The sequence below is a fragment of the Podarcis erhardii genome, assembly GCF_964252035.2.
Source record: "Podarcis erhardii genome assembly, chromosome: 15".
NCBI lineage: Eukaryota > Metazoa > Chordata > Lepidosauria > Squamata > Lacertidae > Podarcis > Podarcis erhardii.
In genome coordinates, this window is record NC_138505.1 from 681,099 (window position 1) to 700,138 (window position 19,040).

A 19,040-nucleotide genomic window follows, 5' to 3' on the forward strand; every position below is an offset into this window, starting at 1 on the left:
GAACAAGCTACAGTTCCCGGGATTCTTTGGAGGAAGCCATAAACTGTTTAAAGTGGGGTGGTAGCTCTTTACGTGAGTGGTGCAGATGGGGCTAAGACCCCACCGACCCCTTACTCACCCTCTTGTTTCAAATTGCCCCCCTGCATGTGGAGCCAAAAGAGGACATTTCCCTCCAGACCCCAGTGTGGGGGGCAGTAGACTTCCTCCCCTGACCCCCTTCCTTCCTTCCTTCCTTCCTTCCTTCCTTCCTTCCTTCCTTCCTTCCTTTGCCCCCTCTCTCTCTGCCAGAGGGACACGGCTGGGGACGCCTCGGAGTCCGCCCTCCTGAAATGCATCGAGCTCTCCTGTGGGTCCGTCAAGAAGATGCGCGACAGGAACCCCAAAGTGACGGAGATCCCTTTCAACTCCACCAACAAATACCAGGTTGGGCGTGTGTGGCAGTGGTGGTGCAGTGGTTAGAGCATGAGTAGGCAAACTAAGGCCCGGGGGCCGGATCCAGCCCAATCGCCTTCTCAGTCTGGCCCATGGACGGTCTGGGAATCAGGGTGTTTTTAAATGAGTAGAATGTGTCCTTTTATTTAAAATGCATCTCTGGGTTATTTGTGGGGCATAGGAATTTGTTCACCCCCCCCCAAAAAAAATATATAGACTGGCCCCCCACAAGGTCTGAGGGTCAGTGGACCAGCCCCCTGCTGAAAAGGTTTGCTGGGTTAGAGTGTTAGGCTAGGCCTTGGGGAAGATGCGGGTTCGAATCCCCTTTGGCCATGAAGCTCACTGGTTTGTGACCTGGGGGGGCAGCCCCCACCTCTCTCAGCCTATCTTACATCACATGGGGGTGGGTGGGGGGCTGTCACAGTCTCCGTATCCTTGGGGCTACAGGTGGTTTTCAGTTTCCCAATTTTATTGCGTCTGCTCCTGTTTTTATACTGCTGGGTATTGGCATTTTTTAATTAGGAAAACCCCTAAGCCACTGCAGGGACCTTTGGACTGAACAGCATTTTAAAAAATGAAGTTTGTAAGTTACTAAAGCAAGTCTTTGCTTTGCCTTGGAGCTCAGAGGGGTCAGGCCCCAAAGGCAGAGAGGAGGAAAAGCTCCATGAAACAAGATCAGAATAATGAGGCCCCTTTTTCAAACTGGGATTTTTCCCCCCGTTAATTCCAAATCTGTTCATTCAACCCAGTGCTATGAGTGAAATGGCTGTGAGGGTCCGCTAGAGGGGGCCAGAGCTCGGCTTAATGGCAGAGGGGGGGTCAGGGCCAACAAGAAAGACCCCCCCTTGCAATCTTCAGTCCACATATGCATTTTCATCTCCTGGATTCAGCCTGAGAGGAAGAGCTGAGGTGGCGTTCCTTGCACAGCCACCGCCTCTGAAGCCAGGAGGAAGTTGAGTTCTCCTCACTGGGCTTTTAAGAGCCACTGAGAGCTGTGTTTTCACTCTGGGAAAACTCTGTGCTCAAAGGAAGTCAGACTATCCTCCCCCAGGGCAGGGCCTTCTCAATGGTGGCTCCGACCTGGTGGAATGCTCTGTCCCAGGAGAACAGGGCCCTGCAGAATTTAGCCTCCTTCTGCAGGGCCTGTAAGACAGAGCTGGCCTTTAATTTGAATTCAGCCTGATCTTTTATTCCCCTTCCTCCCCATTTTATGAAGATTACCCGCTCTGGGATCCCACAGCTAATTCTCCCCTGGTCTCCTCACTGGCCCAAATAGGACTCATTTAGCCAGCTAGCCCTGGTGATCCTCTAATGTTTATTGGATGGATTCCCCCCCCCCCCAAATTGATTTATGAATTCTGAATTTACTGTTATTCATGTTTTATACTGTATTTTATGCTGTTTTTTGTTGCATCAATTAAGTGTTTTAAATTTGTTGTTAGCCGCCCTGAACCTGGTTTTCTGAACCAGGAAGGGCGAGGTATAAATAAAAAATTATTTACTATTTATTTAAATGCTGAAATGCAGCAGGAGCACGGGCACATATTTCACGGCAGGGACAAAGGGCATCACGGACGCCGTCCAGGGGAGCTCTGCTGGTTGTCCCCTGTGTGAAAGAGAAGTGTTGCTGCTCCCACGCAGAGGGGCGGCAGACACCCTCTTGCTTTTGACTTTCAGACATCTCCCAAATGCCTTTTTTGGCCAACAAGCCTGTCTGAGCCTCTCTCTTTTTGACCACTCGTGTTACCGATTGTTTTGTACTGTTTTTAACTCTGCACAGTGCCCTAATATTTCAGTACAGTCACACCTCGGGCTACAGCCACTTCAGGTTGTGTGTTTTTGGGATACAGACGCGCCGAAACCCGGAAGTACCGGAATGGGTTACTTCTGGGCTTTGGTGCTTGCACATGTGCAGAAGCACTAAATTGTGCCTTGCACATGCGCCGAATTACAACTCGCGCATGCACAGATGCGGCGCTGCGGGTTGCGGACGCTGCGGGTTGCGAAGGTGCCTCCTGCATGGATCACGTTCACAAGCCGAGCATCCACTGTATATAAACAGTGGCATAGAAATCCTTTTACAAATAAAAGTTGGTTTTATTCAGGAACCCCAACTAAAGAATTCCTAGACCTCCGCTCAGATATCTCTCTTCCTCAGCTCTCCATCCATGAGCTGGAAGACAAGCCCAACGGCTACGTCCTGGTGATGAAGGGAGCCCCTGAGAGGATCCTCGACCGCTGCTCCAACATCCTCTTGCAAGGCCAGGAGGTGCCCCTCGACGAGGAGATGCGGGACGCCTTCCAGAACGCCTACCTTGAGCTTGGGGGGCTGGGCGAGAGAGTGCTGGGTGAGGAGGCCTGGGAGGTGGGGAAAGGGGGGGGGTTGGGAGTGAGAGTGCCCCAGCCAGGCAAAGAAAGCACATGATGAATGTATGCGGGTCTCCCGAATGGCGTGTGATGGCTATTGTGGGAATTTAGAAACTCACAGCAACTTCTGACACCACGTTGGACTATTGCTCAGGGAAATTGTGGCAGAAATTGCCAGCATTTGCTCCTTTGTTCTATGCCGGGAACAGAAATCATTCCACCGGATACAACCAGCGTTCGCTGTTGTTGTTTTCAAATTCAAACAATAAGTCATTGATTGCCGTATTTTTCGCTCTATAAGACATACCAGACCACAAGACGCACCTAGTTTTTGGAGGAGGAAAACAAGAAGAAAAATATTCTGAACTCCCCGGAGGCCAGAACAGCAAGAGGGATCTGGCTTCTGGGATAGCCTCTTGCTGTTCTGGCTTATGGGATAGCTGCACGAAGCCTCTGCAGGGCAGTGGGATGAAGGCTCCCCCAAGAGCCGCACTCCCTTTAAGAGCCATGTGGAGCATGCGTGCGGCTCTTGGGGGCTTTTCCCCAAGGAGGGAGAAGGGCAGCCGTTCTCCCTCTTCGGAGTAAAGCTCCCAAAAGCCACACACATGCTCCACGCGGCTCTTTAAAGGGAGCGCTGAGCAGAGCCTCCCGCCTGCATTCGCTCCATAAGACGCACACACATTTCCCCTTACTTTTTAGGAGGGGAGAAGTGCATCTTATAGAGTGAAAAATGCTGTATTTCCCCCTGCGTTGCGTTTCATAGAATTGTAGTGTTGGTAATCCAGACCAGCCCCCTGCAATGGAGGAATCACAGCTAAAGAATGCTGTATTGTTTTTAACACTCGATTGGAAGCCGCCCAGAGTGGCTGGGGAAACTCAGCCAGATGGGCGGGGTATAAATATATTATTATTATTATTATTATTATTATTATTATTATTATTATTATTATTAAAGAAGGATCCCTGACAGGTGGCTGTCTAGCCTCTGTTTAGCCCGTTCCACTCTTGCCATCAGGAAGTTATTCCTCTGCACTCAAACAAAGGGTGCATAATAACACAACAATAATGTAACCGTATTTAATTACATAAAAAACCCCGCCACTGTTGACATCAAGACAGATAAGATTGTTTTATTGCCCGAAGGCAAACTGCAGCTCAGTGGAAACAGATGCATAGGGGGAAGGGGCTATGAGGTGGGCTGGGCTGCTGGCAACGGAGCTTTCTCTGTGTTGGGGAGCAGAGGGGGCGAGTTCTTGGAGTCTCACTCTCCCTCCGTCCGTCTCCGCAATCCCACAGGTTTCTGCCATTACAACCTCCCCGAAGACCAGTTCCCCCGAGGCTTCAAGTTTGACGCGGACGAAGTCAACTTCCCCACCAGCAACCTCTGCTTTGTGGGGCTGATGTCCATGATTGACCCGCCTCGGGCCGCTGTGCCGGATGCCGTGGGGAAGTGCCGGAGCGCCGGGATTAAGGTCAGCCATGCTGGGGAGACGGGCTTCATCTTCTGCCCTCCCGCTCCCCACCCCATACGCCCCGGAGAACCGGACTAAGACCTGGGAGACGAGGGGGTGAATCCCCCACTTGGCTGTTGGCCACCACTGCCTCTTGTGACAGAAGGAGGACTTGACTTTAGGGTTACCAGACGCATTTGCAGATCTGTCCCCAGACAAATTCCGTCCCCGGAATGTCCCCAGATTTGCAAATCTCATAGAATCATAGAATCCTAGAGTTGGAAGAGACCACAAGGGCCATCGAGTCCAACCCCCTGCCAAGCAGGAAACACCATCAGAGCACTCCTGACATATGGTTGTCAAGCCTCTGCTTAAAGACCTCCAAAGAAGGAGACTCCACCACACTCCTTGGCAGCAAATTCCACTGTCAAACAGCTCTTACTGTCAGGAAGTTCTTCCTAATGTTTAGGTGGAATCTTCTTTCTTGTAGTTTGGATCCATTGCTCCGTGTCCGCTGCTCTGGAGCAGCAGAAAACAACCTTTCTCCCTCCTCTATGTGACATCCTTTTATATATTTGAACATGGCTATCATATCACCCCTTAACCTCCTCTTCTCCAGGCTAAACATGCCCAGCTCAGTCCCCGGGAAATCTGTTCCCAGGAAACGTGGCAGTGGAAGTCTCAGCAGCCTGGAGCCAGCCTGGTAGTGCAGTTGGCTCTGGCTGGCTTCAGGAGCTTCTCGCTGGCATGGCGCCTGCCATTTTTTTCTCTCTGGAAGTCCCCATATGATGTGTCTTGTGCGCAACACATCATATGGGGACTTCCGGAGAGGAAAAATGGCGGGAACCAAGGCCGCGAGCAGCTCCTGAAGCCAGCCAGAGCCAACGGCACTACCAATGGCCAGCCGGCCGCAACTCCTGAATCTCCCCTGATCTGTCAATAGAAAGGGGGAAGGGGGAAGATTGGGGAAGGCTTGGGAGTCATGGGCGGGCAGCGCGCCATTGCCCAGGAGATGCGCAAGGCATGCGGTTTCTCTGCCGGGCAAGGTGCAAAGCCCTTCTTTCGCACCCTGTGAGACATTAATTTCACAGGGATTTATATTTACATGCCAGGACAGAGATGATAAGGAAAACAGGAAGACACAATGAGAGATAAAGGAGGTTCTGTGGGATTGGTGGAAGTCAATGTCTTGTTGTTGTTTTGGTGTTTATAGTATTAACTTGTGAGATATGGATTTGTTGTTGTTTTTTGTTGTTGTTTTAGTTGTTGTTCCTTTCTTTAGTTTTCGAATGTTGGTTTTTGTGCATTGTGCATTGTTATTTTTTGATATTTTTTGTTTTGTTGTTGTGTGGAAAATACTAATAAAATTTATTTTTTTAAAAAAAACACTGGGCAATGGCGCGCCAACTGCCCGTGACTTCCAAGCCTCCCCCGATCTCCTGTCCCCTTCCCCCTTTGTTTTGACTGATAGGGGGAGGCTCGGGAGTCGCAGCCGGCCGGCCATTGCGCAGGTTTTTTTTATATACAATATGCATGTGCGCTTGGGCCCAGGGTCTTTTGCCTCACCATCCCCACTACTGACTCCCTGTTGCTCCCCGGATTCATTGAAGACAATCTGGTAACCATACACTTTATCTCTCCTGAATCTTCCAACCTTTGGCTCCACTGGATGAGGGTTTTGTCCTGATTGCTGCCTCTGCCCCTGTTCCCTCAGGTGATTATGGTGACCGGCGACCACCCCATCACCGCCAAGGCCATTGCCAAGGGCGTGGGCATCATCTCTGAGGGGAACGAGACGGTGGAGGACATCGCTGACCGCCTCAACATCCCCGTCAACCAGGTCAACCCCAGGTAGGCCTGCGCTTCCGTCCCTGGGCAGCCCCCAGCCAGGTATCTTGTGGGCTTCCTTCACCAATGTGGAGAGCCAGCGTGTTGTAGTGGTTAAGATTGGTGGACTCGTAATCTGGTGAACTGGGTTCGCTTCCCTGCTCCTCCACCTGCAGCTGCTGGGTGACCTTGGGCCAGTCATGTTTCTCTGAAGTCTCTCAGCCCCACTGACCTCACAGAGTGTTTGCTGTGGGGACGGAAGGGAAAGGAGAATGTGAGCCGCTTGGAGACTCCTTAGGGTAGTGATAAAGCGGGATATCAAATCCAAACTCTTCTTCTTCCTCCCTGGCCCCCTCTCCTCATAGGGAAGCCAAGGCTTGTGTGGTCCACGGATCGGATCTCAAAGACATGACCTCTGAGCAGCTGGACGAGATCCTCAAGAACCACACGGAGATCGTCTTTGCCCGCACCTCCCCACAGCAGAAGCTCATCATCGTGGAAGGTTGCCAGAGGCAGGTGAGGCAGATGCTCTGGCACACAATAATTTTGTTTTATTGTTTAATTTTCCCACCAATGCTATTTGCCAATTTGCAAGGGGAACCCGCTCTGAGTCCTCCCAGGACCTTGCTGTTACGAGCCTAGATACCTGGATACTAGTAGAAGAGAACTCATGACGGGTTTCAGCTTCAAGTGAATATTCTCTCCTGTGAAAAGATTGAGGAAAGCTGGACATTTAGAGACATTTTCCCTAGGGGTTGCTTTATATGACCCTGCAATGATCATTGGAGGCCTTTCGTCATGTGCCTCCTATATGAGAGGTCAGGAGAGTGGCAACATGAGAAGGGGCCTTTTCTGTGGTGGCCCCCCTGTTTGTGGAATGCTCTCTCAGTGAGACTTCCTTGGCGCCTTCACCACATGTCTTTAGGTGCCAGGCGGAAACATGTCTCCGTCACCTGGCCGTTGGCTGATTAAACAATCACTGGCCTTTTAGATGCATTTGTGAAAAGAGGGTTATTGATTTGTTTCTGTTTGATTAGGTATTTTGTGGTCTCATTTTGTATTTTCATTTTGTGAACTGCCCTGTGATCTTCAGTTGAAGGGTGCATACAAATTTTAATAATAATAATAATAATAATAATAATAATAATAATAATAATACAGTCATACCTCAGGTTACAGATTCTTCAGGTTGCGTTTTTTCAGGTTACGGACCCGCTGAAACACAGAAGTACCAGAACGGGTTACTTCTGGGTTTCGGGGGTCGCACATGCGCAGAAGTGCTAAATTGCGCTTTGCGCATGCACAGAAGCACGAATTGCAACCCGTCTGTGCGCAGATGCAGGTTGTGAATGCAGCGGGTTGCAAGCGTGCATCCCGCACAGATCACGTTCGCAGCCCAAGTGTCCACTGTAATAATAATAATAATAGCAACAAGAATGATAACAATAATATTTGGCTCAGTGCTTCCTGAGCCACTCCCCCCACGTCGACCACATACATCAGACACTGTAGGTCCTATCATTCTGCACCTTCTCCCAACGTCTGGTGCTGACCCCCATTCCCCCCTCCTGTTCTTCAGGGGGCCATCGTGGCAGTGACCGGGGACGGGGTGAACGACTCGCCCGCCTTGAAGAAGGCCGACATTGGCATCGCCATGGGAATCGCTGGCTCCGACGTCTCCAAGCAGGCTGCGGACATGATCCTCCTGGACGACAACTTCGCCTCCATCGTTACGGGGGTGGAGGAAGGTGGGTGGAAGGGGCGCTGAGTCAAGCCAGGAGGCCCTGCTGCCCCTCCTTCGCCCGTCCCTCTAACCCCCTCACCCCATATGTGCCCACCCAACTGATTTATCAGTTTAGTTTAGGCAAGCCTGCCCAGGCATGTAGAATTGCTGGGGTATGTTTTCATTCATTTTTAGTTTGTCGCTGATTTTGTCTTTTGAATGTTTTAAAGAGCTGCTTTTACTGGTGATTTTATTATTTCGTTATCACTGTAAACCACTTTGATGGTGGTTTGTTTGTTTTTACAATTAAGAGGTGTATAAATTTTATGAAACAAACAAACGACCGGCGCCTCCATCCTCTGCCCGGCAGGTCGCCTGATCTTTGACAACCTGAAGAAGTCCATTGCCTACACCCTGACCAGCAACATTCCAGAGATCACCCCTTTCCTGCTCTTCATCATCGCCAACATCCCTCTTCCCCTGGGCACCGTCACCATCCTCTGCATCGACCTGGGCACCGACATGGTGAGCGTCACCAGGGCCCAGGGAGGGGGGCAGGAGACAAAGAACGTTGCATTTAAACAAAATCTTATGCTACATTGGACGCGGGTGGCGCTGTGGGTTAAACCACAGAGCCTAGGACTTGCCGATCAGAAGGTCGGCGGTTCGAATCCCCGCGACAGGGTGAGCTCCCGTTGCTCGGTCCCTGCTCCTGCCCACCTAGCAGTATGAAAGCACGTCAAAGTGCAAGCAGATAAATAGGTCCCGCTCCAGCGGGAAGGTAAACGGCGTTTCCGTGCGCTGCTCTGGTTTCGCCAGAAGCGGCTTAGTCATGCTGGCCACATGACCCGGAAGCTGATACAGGACAGTTATTATAGAAGCTTTAGTGAGCCTGAGCAAACTCATCGGCTGCGAGTTTAAAAGGGGGAATGTTACTCTGCTAAATTGTGAAACTTGTTTACACAAGTTGGAAAGGCTATATTCAAACAATATATCCTCTCCTGCATCCCTGAACATTCCCACATATATTTCATAGTAGCTCATTTCAGTCGCTCACAAAACTCTGAAATTGAACCCTAGAGCTTTCAGAGGTTCGGGCGGTGGGCAAGATCCTGCTCAAATGCCGACCCTCAAAAAAACCCTGTGTGGGTTTTCAGTCAAGAGCACCTCTCCCACAAACATGGGGATCATCCCCAAAATATTAACGGTGGGGAAATGGAGCTGGAGCCCCTCCACAGCCTTATTTCTGCTTCCGGTTCTTGCTGCCCCACTGAAATTCTCACCCTGCCGCTCCCTCTCTCTTAGGTGCCGGCCATCTCCCTGGCTTACGAGGCTGCGGAGAGCGACATCATGAAGAGGCAGCCGAGGAACCCCAAGACGGACAAGCTGGTGAATGAGCGTCTCATCAGCATGGCCTACGGGCAGATCGGTGAGGGGCTGCCACCGCCAGCAACCTGGCACAAAGCGCCCAGTTTCCAGCCCACAGATTGGGGAATCAGAAGGGGAGCGCTGTAGATGCCCCCATGCCACTGTGGTTAGAGTATAGGACTAGCACCAGGGAGAGACCTGGGTTCAAATCCCCACTTGGCCCTGAAGTTTCCTGGGTGTGAACTTGGCCAGTCACTGCCTCTCTCAGCCTAACCTACCACACCAGGCGGTTGTTGTTGTTGTTGTTGTTGGGACTAAATGGGGGGGGGGAGAGAACCACACACGTCACCTTGAGCTACTTGGAGGGGAAAGGGTGAGGTATAAATGTCATAAATCAGTTGTTCCCATTTAGCTAAGCATTGCAGACCCCCTGTTTTTTAAAAGCCAAGCCATGGACACCATACTTTTTTGGGGGGGGGGAAATTGATATCTCTGTGGTAGCCACAGACCACCCCACTGAGGTCGGCAGATCACCACTTTGGAACCACTGTCCTAAATCAATATTGCAGATGGGGCACTACAGAGACAGACAAAGCCGCCAGTAATACAACAACGTTATGTCATAAAAATCATAATATCACTAGAACGTAACACTATGACCAAGCTGTTAATTCGGCATCTATCAACATTTAAGCAAAACAGGGTAGGTCAAGAAAAAGAGAGTCCAATGACTTCACACCCGAAAGGAGCCCCAAAGCTGAATACCAACTTCGCAGGCTGTGATTTAGCTGGTTCCTACATTGCAGAGGAAAGGAGTGCGGGTGGCGCTGTGGCCTAGGACTTGCCGATCAGAAGGTCAGCGGTTCGAATCCCCGCAATGACGGGGTGAGCTCCCGTTGCTCGGTCCCTGCTCCTGCCAACCTAGCAGTTCAAAAGCACATCAAAGTGCAAGTAGATAAATAGGTACCGCTCCGGCGGGAAGGTAAGCGGCGTTTCCATGCGCTGCTCTGGTTCGCCAGACGTGGCTTAGTCCTGCTGGCCACATGACCTGGAAGCTGTACGCCGGCTCCCTCGGCCAGTAAAGCGAGAGGAGCGCTGCAACCCCAGAGTCGGCCATGACTGGACCCAACGGTCAGGGGTCCCTTGACCTTCACCTTTACATTGCAGAAGGGTTTGGAGTAGATGACCCTTGGAGTCCCTTCCAAATCTATAGTTCTGTGATTCTATGAACTTCCACACACACACACACAACCCACCACACACACTATTTTATGCCTCGCCAAAAACTTGTCCATCTCTTTCGAGTTCCTTATTAACTTGAATTCTCTTAATGATTTGTTTTTACAGTGGTACCTCCGGTTACATACGCTTCAGATTACATATGCTTTAGGTTACAGACTCTGCTAACCCAGAAATATTACCTTGGGTTAAGAACTTTGCTTCAGGATGAGAACAGAAATCGTGCTCCAGCAGTTCGGCAGCAGCAGGAGGCCCCATTAGCTAAAGTGGTGCTTCAGGTTAAGAACAGTTTCAGGTTAAGAACAGATTCAGGTTAAGAACGGACCTCCAGAATGAATTAAGTACTTAACCTGAGGTACCGCTGTATATTTTTCTTGTTAACTCCTTACTCAGGGTTTCTAGGGCTTGCTATGGGGAGGCAGGTGCAAAGAACCCGCCCCCCACCGCCCACCCCATGGCAAAGCCAGGCAGCCTCTCTCTCTCTCCTGCCGCCTCCGTTTTCCCCTCCTGCCTTCTGCCCAGAAGGGGCAGGCCAGCCCTTGAGCTCCCCTGGCGCTTCCTGCAGGCAGAGTGTCCCTCCTGCTCAGGTGTCCCTCGAGAGGAATGACTCTCTCCCTCCCTCCCTCCCTTCTCCCCCAGGTATGATCCAGGCCCTTGGGGGCTTCTTCACTTATTTTGTCATCCTGGCCGAAAATGGCTTCCTCCCCTCCACCTTGCTGGGCATCCGCTTGGACTGGGACGACCGCTCCAAAAACGACCTGGAAGACAGCTATGGGCAGGAGTGGGTGAGTGGGGGGCCCTCTTGTTGAGGGGGACTCTGCATGGAGAGGCAACATCATCCCTCTTCCTCATTTGTAAGATTTTTTCTTTTAATAAAGCAGCATTGACATCATAGTTTGGAGGTCCCGGGCCCTAAGGAAGTCAGACTATCCTCCCACAGGGCCAGGGCCTTCTCAGTGGTGGCTCCGACCTGGTGGAATGCTCTGTCCCATGAGACCAGGGCCCTGCAGGATTTAACCTCCTTTCGCTGGGCCTGTAAAACAGAGCTATTCCGCCTGGCTTTCAACTTGAACTTAGCCTGATCTTTTAGTCCCCTACCTTCCCTCCCCCTCCCCTTTTTATAAAGATTCCCCGCTCTGGGATCCCACAGCTAATTCTCCCCGGTCTCCTCACTGGCCCAAATGGGACTAATTCAGCCAGCTAGCCCTGCTGATCATCTAATGTTTATTGGATGGATTTCCCCCCTAAATTTATTTTTGAATCCTGAATTTATTGTTATTCATGTTTTATATTGTATTTTATGCTGTTTTTTGTTGAATCAATTGAGTGTTTTAAATTTGTTGTTATCCACCCTGAGCCCAGTTTTCTAAACCAGGAAAGGCGGGGTATAAATAAAAAATTATTATTATTATTATTATTATTATTATTATTATTATTATTATTATTACCAGGCAGGTGCCTTCCCTCTACTGTTCTTGTCACCTGCTAGAAATATTTTTGTTTAAGCCTGTCCAGATGTATAGAAAGTCCATGGCATGTTTTAATCTGTTTTTCGTCTGTTATTATTTTTAACTTTTTGAAAGTTTTAAATCACGGTTGTTGCTTTTTTATCGTGATGATTTTATTCCTTTATCTTCTTTGGGAGCAGAGTGGGGTGGCCCCCCGTCGGGTGTTTTTGAGCTGCGCTTCCCGCATTGCAGGGGGAGTTTGAACCAGGTGAGCCCACAGTTCTGTGGTTCTTTCTCTCCCTGCAGACCTACGAGCAGCGGAAGGTGGTGGAGTTCACCTGCCACACGGCCTTCTTCGCCAGCATCGTGGTGGTACAGTGGGCCGACCTCATCATCTGCAAGACCAGGAGGAACTCTGTCTTCCAGCAAGGCATGAAGTAAGTCCCAGCCTCACCCAAAAATAGATACGCCTCTGAACTTGGAGGTTCCATGTACCTCTCCTGGGACGCGGGGGGCGCTGTGGGTTAAACCCCAGAGCCTAGGACTTGCCGATCAGAAGGTCGGCGGTTCAAATCCCCACGACGGAGTGAGCTCCCCTTGCTCAGTCCCTGCTCCTGCCAACCTAGCAGTTTGAAAGCACGTCAAAGTGCAAGTAGATAAATAGGTACCACTCCGGCGGGAAGGTAACCAGCGTTTCCATGCACTCTGGTTTCCGTCACAGTGTCCTGTTGTGCCAGAAGCGGTTTAGTCCTACTGGCCACATGACCCGGAAAGTTGTCTGTGGATAACCGCTGTTTCCCTCGGCCTGAAAGCGAGATGAGTGCCGCAACCCCATAGTTGCCTTTGGCTGGACTTAACCATCAAGGGGTCCTTTAGGTAAAGGTAAAGGGACCCCTGACCATTAGGTCCAGTCATGGCCGACTCTGGGGTTGCAGCGCTCCTCTCGCTTTACTGGCCGAGGGAGCCGGCGTACAGCTTCCGGGTCATGTGGCCGGCACGACTAAGCCGCTTCTGACGAACCAGAGCAGCGCACAGAAACGCCGTTTACCTTCCCGCTGGAGTGGTACCTATTTATCTGCTTGCACTTTGACGTGCTTTCGAACTGCTAGGTTGGCAGGAGCAGGGACCGAGCAACGGGAGCTCACCCTGTCACGGGGATTCGAACTGCCGACCTTCTGATTGACAAGTCCTAGGCTCTGTGGTTTAACCCACAGTGCCACCCGCGTCCCGTAACGTTCCTTTTTTTACCCTGGTTCATAGCCAACTAATCCCTGGATCATAGAAACCTAGAACTGTGAAGTTGTAAGGGACACCCAACGGTTATCCAGTCCACCCCCTGCAATGCAGGACTTGCAGCTAAAGCACTCCTAGCAGGTGATCGTCCATCGGAATATAGGCTACTGCTTTATCCTGAGTCACCACCTTGCTATACATTGAGCTCAGAATGGTCTGCACTGGCCGGCAGCAGCCAAAGAAGGTCTTTGGGGCTTCAGGCAGCTTCCTGTGTTGTCCCTACACGGATGTGTACACGGACCTAGTGGTCCTCAGTCCTCCTGAGCTCCTTCCTTGTGACCCCCACCCCACCCTCCTCTCTCTCTTTTTCCCTCCAGGAACAAGATCCTGATCTTCGGCCTTCTGGAAGAGACAGCCTTGGCCGCTTTCCTCTCGTACTGCCCTGGAATGGGGGTGGCTCTGCGCATGTACCCCCTCAAGTAAGCTCCCTGTCCAGACCTGGTGGGGTTGGATCGGGGGGGGGGGCTTTGTCTCTGCCCCTTAGCCCTCTCTAGAACAGAGCTCTGGCTTGTGTGGTTTACTAGAGCCCTATTCATTCATTTGCACATCTATCTATATCTATCTATCTATCATCTATCTATATTTATTTATCTGCACAAATATTTGTATACCACTGCTTCACCAAAAAATGCATCCAAGTGGTTTAAAATGCAAAACCATACAATAAAATCATTTTTTTAAAAAAAAAATAACAACAGACATCCATGAACCATCGTGGGAATATATCTTCTTACTCTAAGCACCCGCGTTAGGTCCTGGAGGAATAGAAAATGTTTTCAGCCGGCATTTAAGATGTTAAAGACGGAAGGCGTGCCTGCTTAATCTCTAGTGGCAGGGAGTTCCACAGGGCCAGGCTGATGACGGCACTAAAAGGCTCGTTCCCCCTCGTTGCCAAATGAGCCTCACCACAAAAAAAGTTTCGGAGAAATTTGTGCAGAAGTGGTAACGAATTCCCATGGAAAATTCACAAACTGATGTGGAGGGAGCTGAATTTTAAGATTGGCCGGAGGAGAAAATGAGAGGCTTTGGAAACTGGCAGATTTGCCCGTCTCCTGTCCTGCACTGCGCTCAGGACCTAAATCCTCGGCTGGGGCCACTTCTGCCCACTAATCCCTTTAAGAGCCAAGTTCTTGAGGCGGCCGCATCTGCCAGGATCTGGCAAGGCCTCAGCGCCAGGAGGGGGCAGCTTGGCAGCAGCTGATCAGGAAAAAGCAGAGAGAAAAGCTCCTCTCCGTCTCTCGTGATAACTCACGGGCGCCCATGGAAGCTGAAGGATGGAAGTCCCAGGGCAGAGAAAAGTCCTTCTCCATCCCGTGTGCCGGTGGAACTGTGGAACTCCCTCTTGCAGGAGATGATAATAATAATAATAATAATAATAATAATAATAATAATAATAATAATTAATAAATTTTATTTATACCCCGCCCTCCCCGGTCAGAGCCGGGCTCAGGGCAGCTAACACCAATAAAATAAAATCACAGTAAAAACATAATAGGGGGAAACGAGAGGGAGGGGGGGGAACCCAATTTAAAATACAGGTTAAAATGCAATTTAAAATGCAGCCTCATTTTAAAATAGCTGATAAATCAAGACTATAAGGGGAGGGAAACATAAGGGTCAGACCAAGTCCAAACCAAAGGCCAGGCAGAGCAGCTCTGTCTTGCAGGCCCTGCGGAAAGATGTCAAGTCCCGCAGGACCCTGGTCTCTTGTAACAGAGCATTCCACCACATCGGGGCCAGCACTGAAAAGGCCCTGGCTCTAGTTCAGACCAATCTAACCACCTTGCGGCTTGGGACCTCCAAGGTGTTGTTATTTGTGGACCTTAAGGTCCTCCATGGGGCATACCAGGAGAGACGGTCCCTTAGGTATGAGGGTCTCAGGCTGAGATAGTGATGGCACCGAAAGAGGATTAGGGGCTGGGTGAGGTGGGGGGGGAAGGCTGCCTGAACCGCTTCAAAAAAATTTCAGAAAATGAAGGGGGAAAAAATGGGATGCGATTTATAATGAATTGAAAAAACTGTTTAAATATACCTGCCCCCAAAAAACCGGAAGCCTTTTTGCTGGGGTTGATAGGAGATGAAATAAGAAAAGCAGATCAGAGACTATTTATGTATGCTACGACTGCCGCCAGAATCTTAGTAGCCCAAAAATGGAAAACTCAGGAAATACCAACACTAATGGAGGGGCAGACAAAAATGGTTCAATATGTAGAATTAGCAAAACTGATCCACCAGATCCGTAACCAAGAGGAAGCAAAGTTCAAAAATAAATGGAGTAAATTTGTTGAGTGTATATAGGTAATAACTGCAGAAGTTTAAAGACTGTAGTAGGATTAAAATAAATTTTGCGATGTCTACAGGATGCTATTAAGAACCTGCGAAGAAAGAGAAAATTCAATATGAAAGCCTGTTGGAGGGAAGGAGGGAAGTCTGTGCACGATAGAGCGTTTAGAAAATAAGTAGACATATGATTGTTGAATTTTAGAGTATTTATTTTGTTTGTGTTTGTTAAAGAAAACTCAATAAAAAGCATTTGGGGGGGAAAACCAAAGCACTTCTCTCCCTCCCTCTCTCCTCTCCAGGGTGACCTGGTGGTTCTGCGCTTTCCCGTACAGCCTCCTCATTTTCATCTACGACGAAGTGAGGAAGCTCCTCATACGCCGCTACCCTGGTGGTGAGTGTCGTTCTGGACCCCCCACCCAAAAAGGATGTGCAGGGCTTCCCTCGGGGCCCCCTGGTTGGCCGCCGTGAAAATGAGAGGCCGGACTGGATGGACCTCCTCCTTAGGCTCCGATGGGCAACTGACTGGAGGATGAATCGACTGGTGGCTTCTAGCCACAATGGCTACATCCTCCGTCCTCTGTCGGAGGCAGGGCACCTCTGAATGCCAGGGAACGCTCATGTGCTGGTCTCATGGGTTACCTGAGAGGCGAGATCCAAGTCCGGTCCGTGGTCAAAGGTGCAACGTGGAGGCAGTCTGTAGTAGCTGAAGCTGGGTGCAAGGCAGGGAGTCGGGTGAAGTCAGGAACAGGCATGCACGTGTTGTAAACAAAAATTGCCCTTTTCCCTTATGGGGTATCCAAGAGCCCATATAGAGTCCTTACGTAGGTTCTCCATCGGTCGGAGAAGATAACAGAGGCCAAGCAGAGAATACTGAGAAGCAAAGCAGCTAGTAAGCTTGATCTTTATTGATCTGTTGCAACAGGGTGCTCCCCTCACATGCAGGAGAGGAGGAGGAACCCAGAACAATGACACGCAAGGCCGTATAAAGACTTTTGAAACTGCCACCCTGTAGATCAAGACCACCCCCAGAAACATCATACCTACCTCACAGAAGGGGTGTAACCTAAGACCACCCCTCAGATACATCACACCCACATCACAAAAAGGCGGTCTAAAACAGAAATTTGAATGTTGTTTATCTCCTGTCTGGCAGGTTACCTGTTAATGCTCACTTGATTGGATACCCTGGGGAGCCTGGCCAGTCTTTTGTAGTGATAAATACTTAGTTCCTGAGCCAGGTCACAGGCTCACACCCTATTCAAACACAGACATGCCCTTAAGACAGGATTTGTGAGGGAAAAGACAATGGAGAGGCTCCTCCATTTTGACCTTGCAGAGAAAAGATTTGGTCAGTTTAGGAATCAAAATGGTTCCAGGTTGGCCTTCCTGTGCTGATCTATGTACATGCTTGGTTGGTACACTTATGAACATTACCATATATCTAAGACCATAAAATTCCTATCACACAAGCAGGGAGCCAGGGTGGGTCAGGAGCTCAGGCAGGAGAGCAGGACAGGGTTCAGGCAGGAACTGGCAACCAACAATGTTGCTCCCGCAACCTGGACTGGGGCTGGCCGGCTTTTATCTGCCCCGAGACACAGGGTGGCCCCGATCCTCAGGTGACTTGCCTCTCCTGGCCTGGAGGCCTGATCCAGCGGCTCTTTGGATGTTCCTATGGAGCCTCCAGGTCCAGAGGCAGTCTATCTCGATTCCTGGGTTCTCAGGGGCTTTTTGGCCACTGTGGCCCAGGGCTGTGGGGCAAAGGGGTCTCCTTTGGCCTGATCCAGCCCCTGCAACACCCTCCTCATGTTCTCAGGCAAGTGTATCTTTTCCCAACTCAACCGTCTGTTCCAGACGGTTTCATGTTTAATAGGTTATTGTATTTTAATATTCCACTGGAAGCTGCCCAGAGTGGCTGGAGAAACCCGGCCAGATGGGCAGGGTATAAGTAAATTATTACTATTATTATTATTATTATTATTATTATTACTATTATTATTATTATTATTATTCCACACACACACTAACTCTTCTCTCTCTCTCTCTCTCTCTCCTCCCTCTTCCTTTCCCAGGCTGGGTGGAAAAGGAGACCTACTACTAAAGGCAGCACGTCACTCCCTCCTTACAACCTGTAGTTGAAAGCCAGACGATGTAGTCAGAAAGAGGCAATAAAAATTAATTTAACCTGTTCTCCAGGCCTGGCCCCTTGCTGTCCCTTCGGAAGAGGAGACCCTTGTGGTGCCAGGAAAAGCGGGGAGTCTCACACCTCTTGCCTGGTTGGAAGTGGGGGCTGCGGGGGCAAATCAAAATAATCTGGCGGGTCTTGTGTTTGGGGCCACAGCGACCGGCCTGTTGAAACCCAAGGGACCCCCAAAGGTCATCTATCCCAACCCCATGCAACGCAGGAATCACAGCTCCTGATTCCATTCCCTGGGCAGGCTAGCTGTATCCCAGGTGAATGCAGAGCAGCGTGCGCCTTCGCGCCCCCCCCCGGCCCCCCCGCCCCGCCTGCCAGCTGCCGTTGGCCCCAGACCCGTTCCTAACTGCCCCAGGTGCTAATGGCACAGAAAGGGGATCTGGGCAGCCGGTATAAAAATAAGACTCTGGATCAGCAGAAAGGGCCGAAATAGTGTCAGAGCTCACTTAAGCTGCAGGGCCCCGGGGCAGCATTTGTGGCTGATTAAAATAACAGCAGCTGTCCCCGGCCAAGTGCTGCAGCGAGGGTTAAAAATAGCCCCAGCCGAGGCGTCACTGGCCTTAAGGGCCACTGCAGGATGGAAAGGAGGAGGCGGCAGCAGGGGCGGCAGCAGCGGCGGCCCTGGAGAGGTCCAGGCGTCTGGGCTGCACTCCGCGTGGTTCCCTTAAGACATTGTGCGGGGATGGGCTGGATGAGCTTTGGGGGATCTTCACACGGCACCACCGTTGTGTGATTCCAAGGAAGAGGAAAACCTCTCCTTACTCAGGGCTGCAGCTCCGTGGCAGAGCAGGTGCTGTTTCTGAAACCCTCGAGAGCCACCTGCCAGTCAGTGCAGACAACATGTAGCTAGGTGGACTTGATAAGGCAGCTTCCTACACTCCCTAAAACCTTGTTGTTGCGGCAACAGGGTGTGTGTAGCTGAGACACCCACAAACACAAAGGTCCTCTGTTGGCATGTGAGTGTGTTTGTCGCCTTCTCTTCCAAGGTACGTGCGCCCCCACCCTGTGCAGAAACAATTAAAATCCTGATAATGAGGTACAGAGGGGGGTTGCGTCATTTGCAGAGCTGCAAACGGAATTGTTATTTATTATGTTCCTTTCTTGCATATCTCTGGGGAAAGCATTCCGCAATCAGGGAGCCACCGTTGAAAAGGCCCAACTTCATCCTGCAAACCCTCTGGGCCTGTTTGGAGAACTAAGTAAGGCCCGGGACCTGCCCCCCCCACCCCCTCAAAAGGTGGCAATGATCAGGAGTCCAACCAAGGTGTTTCAGCACAGCTGCTGGAAACTGACAAATGGCCCCAGATACAATCGACAACAATGAGGCCTAGCAACATGCGTGACAGGTTTTAAAGAAAAGCAGTAAACCCTGTGGAGTCTACAAAAGGTGTTGTTGTGGCCAAGGTCTTTGC

The 19,040-nt window shown here is 50.5% G+C and overlaps 1 protein-coding gene across 1 annotated transcript in view; it reads left to right on the plus strand.

Moving 5' to 3' along the window:
* The window catches only part of LOC309329823 (sodium/potassium-transporting ATPase subunit alpha-2), a 43,982-nt gene extending 26,361 nt beyond the window's left edge, over nucleotides 1-17,621 (plus strand). Inside the window, exons 11-23 of the mRNA XM_081840894.1 lie at nucleotides 289-423; nucleotides 2,591-2,780; nucleotides 4,096-4,271; nucleotides 5,965-6,101; nucleotides 6,443-6,593; nucleotides 7,657-7,825; nucleotides 8,171-8,325; nucleotides 9,106-9,229; nucleotides 11,047-11,192; nucleotides 12,162-12,292; nucleotides 13,466-13,567; nucleotides 15,731-15,822; nucleotides 17,504-17,621. Coding sequence (XP_081697020.1) covers nucleotides 289-423; nucleotides 2,591-2,780; nucleotides 4,096-4,271; nucleotides 5,965-6,101; nucleotides 6,443-6,593; nucleotides 7,657-7,825; nucleotides 8,171-8,325; nucleotides 9,106-9,229; nucleotides 11,047-11,192; nucleotides 12,162-12,292; nucleotides 13,466-13,567; nucleotides 15,731-15,822; nucleotides 17,504-17,532 — 1,737 coding nt within the window. The 3' untranslated portion in view covers nucleotides 17,533-17,621. The remainder of the gene's footprint in view (nucleotides 1-288; nucleotides 424-2,590; nucleotides 2,781-4,095; nucleotides 4,272-5,964; nucleotides 6,102-6,442; nucleotides 6,594-7,656; nucleotides 7,826-8,170; nucleotides 8,326-9,105; nucleotides 9,230-11,046; nucleotides 11,193-12,161; nucleotides 12,293-13,465; nucleotides 13,568-15,730; nucleotides 15,823-17,503) is intronic.
* Nucleotides 17,622-19,040: the final 1,419 nt, after the last annotated feature.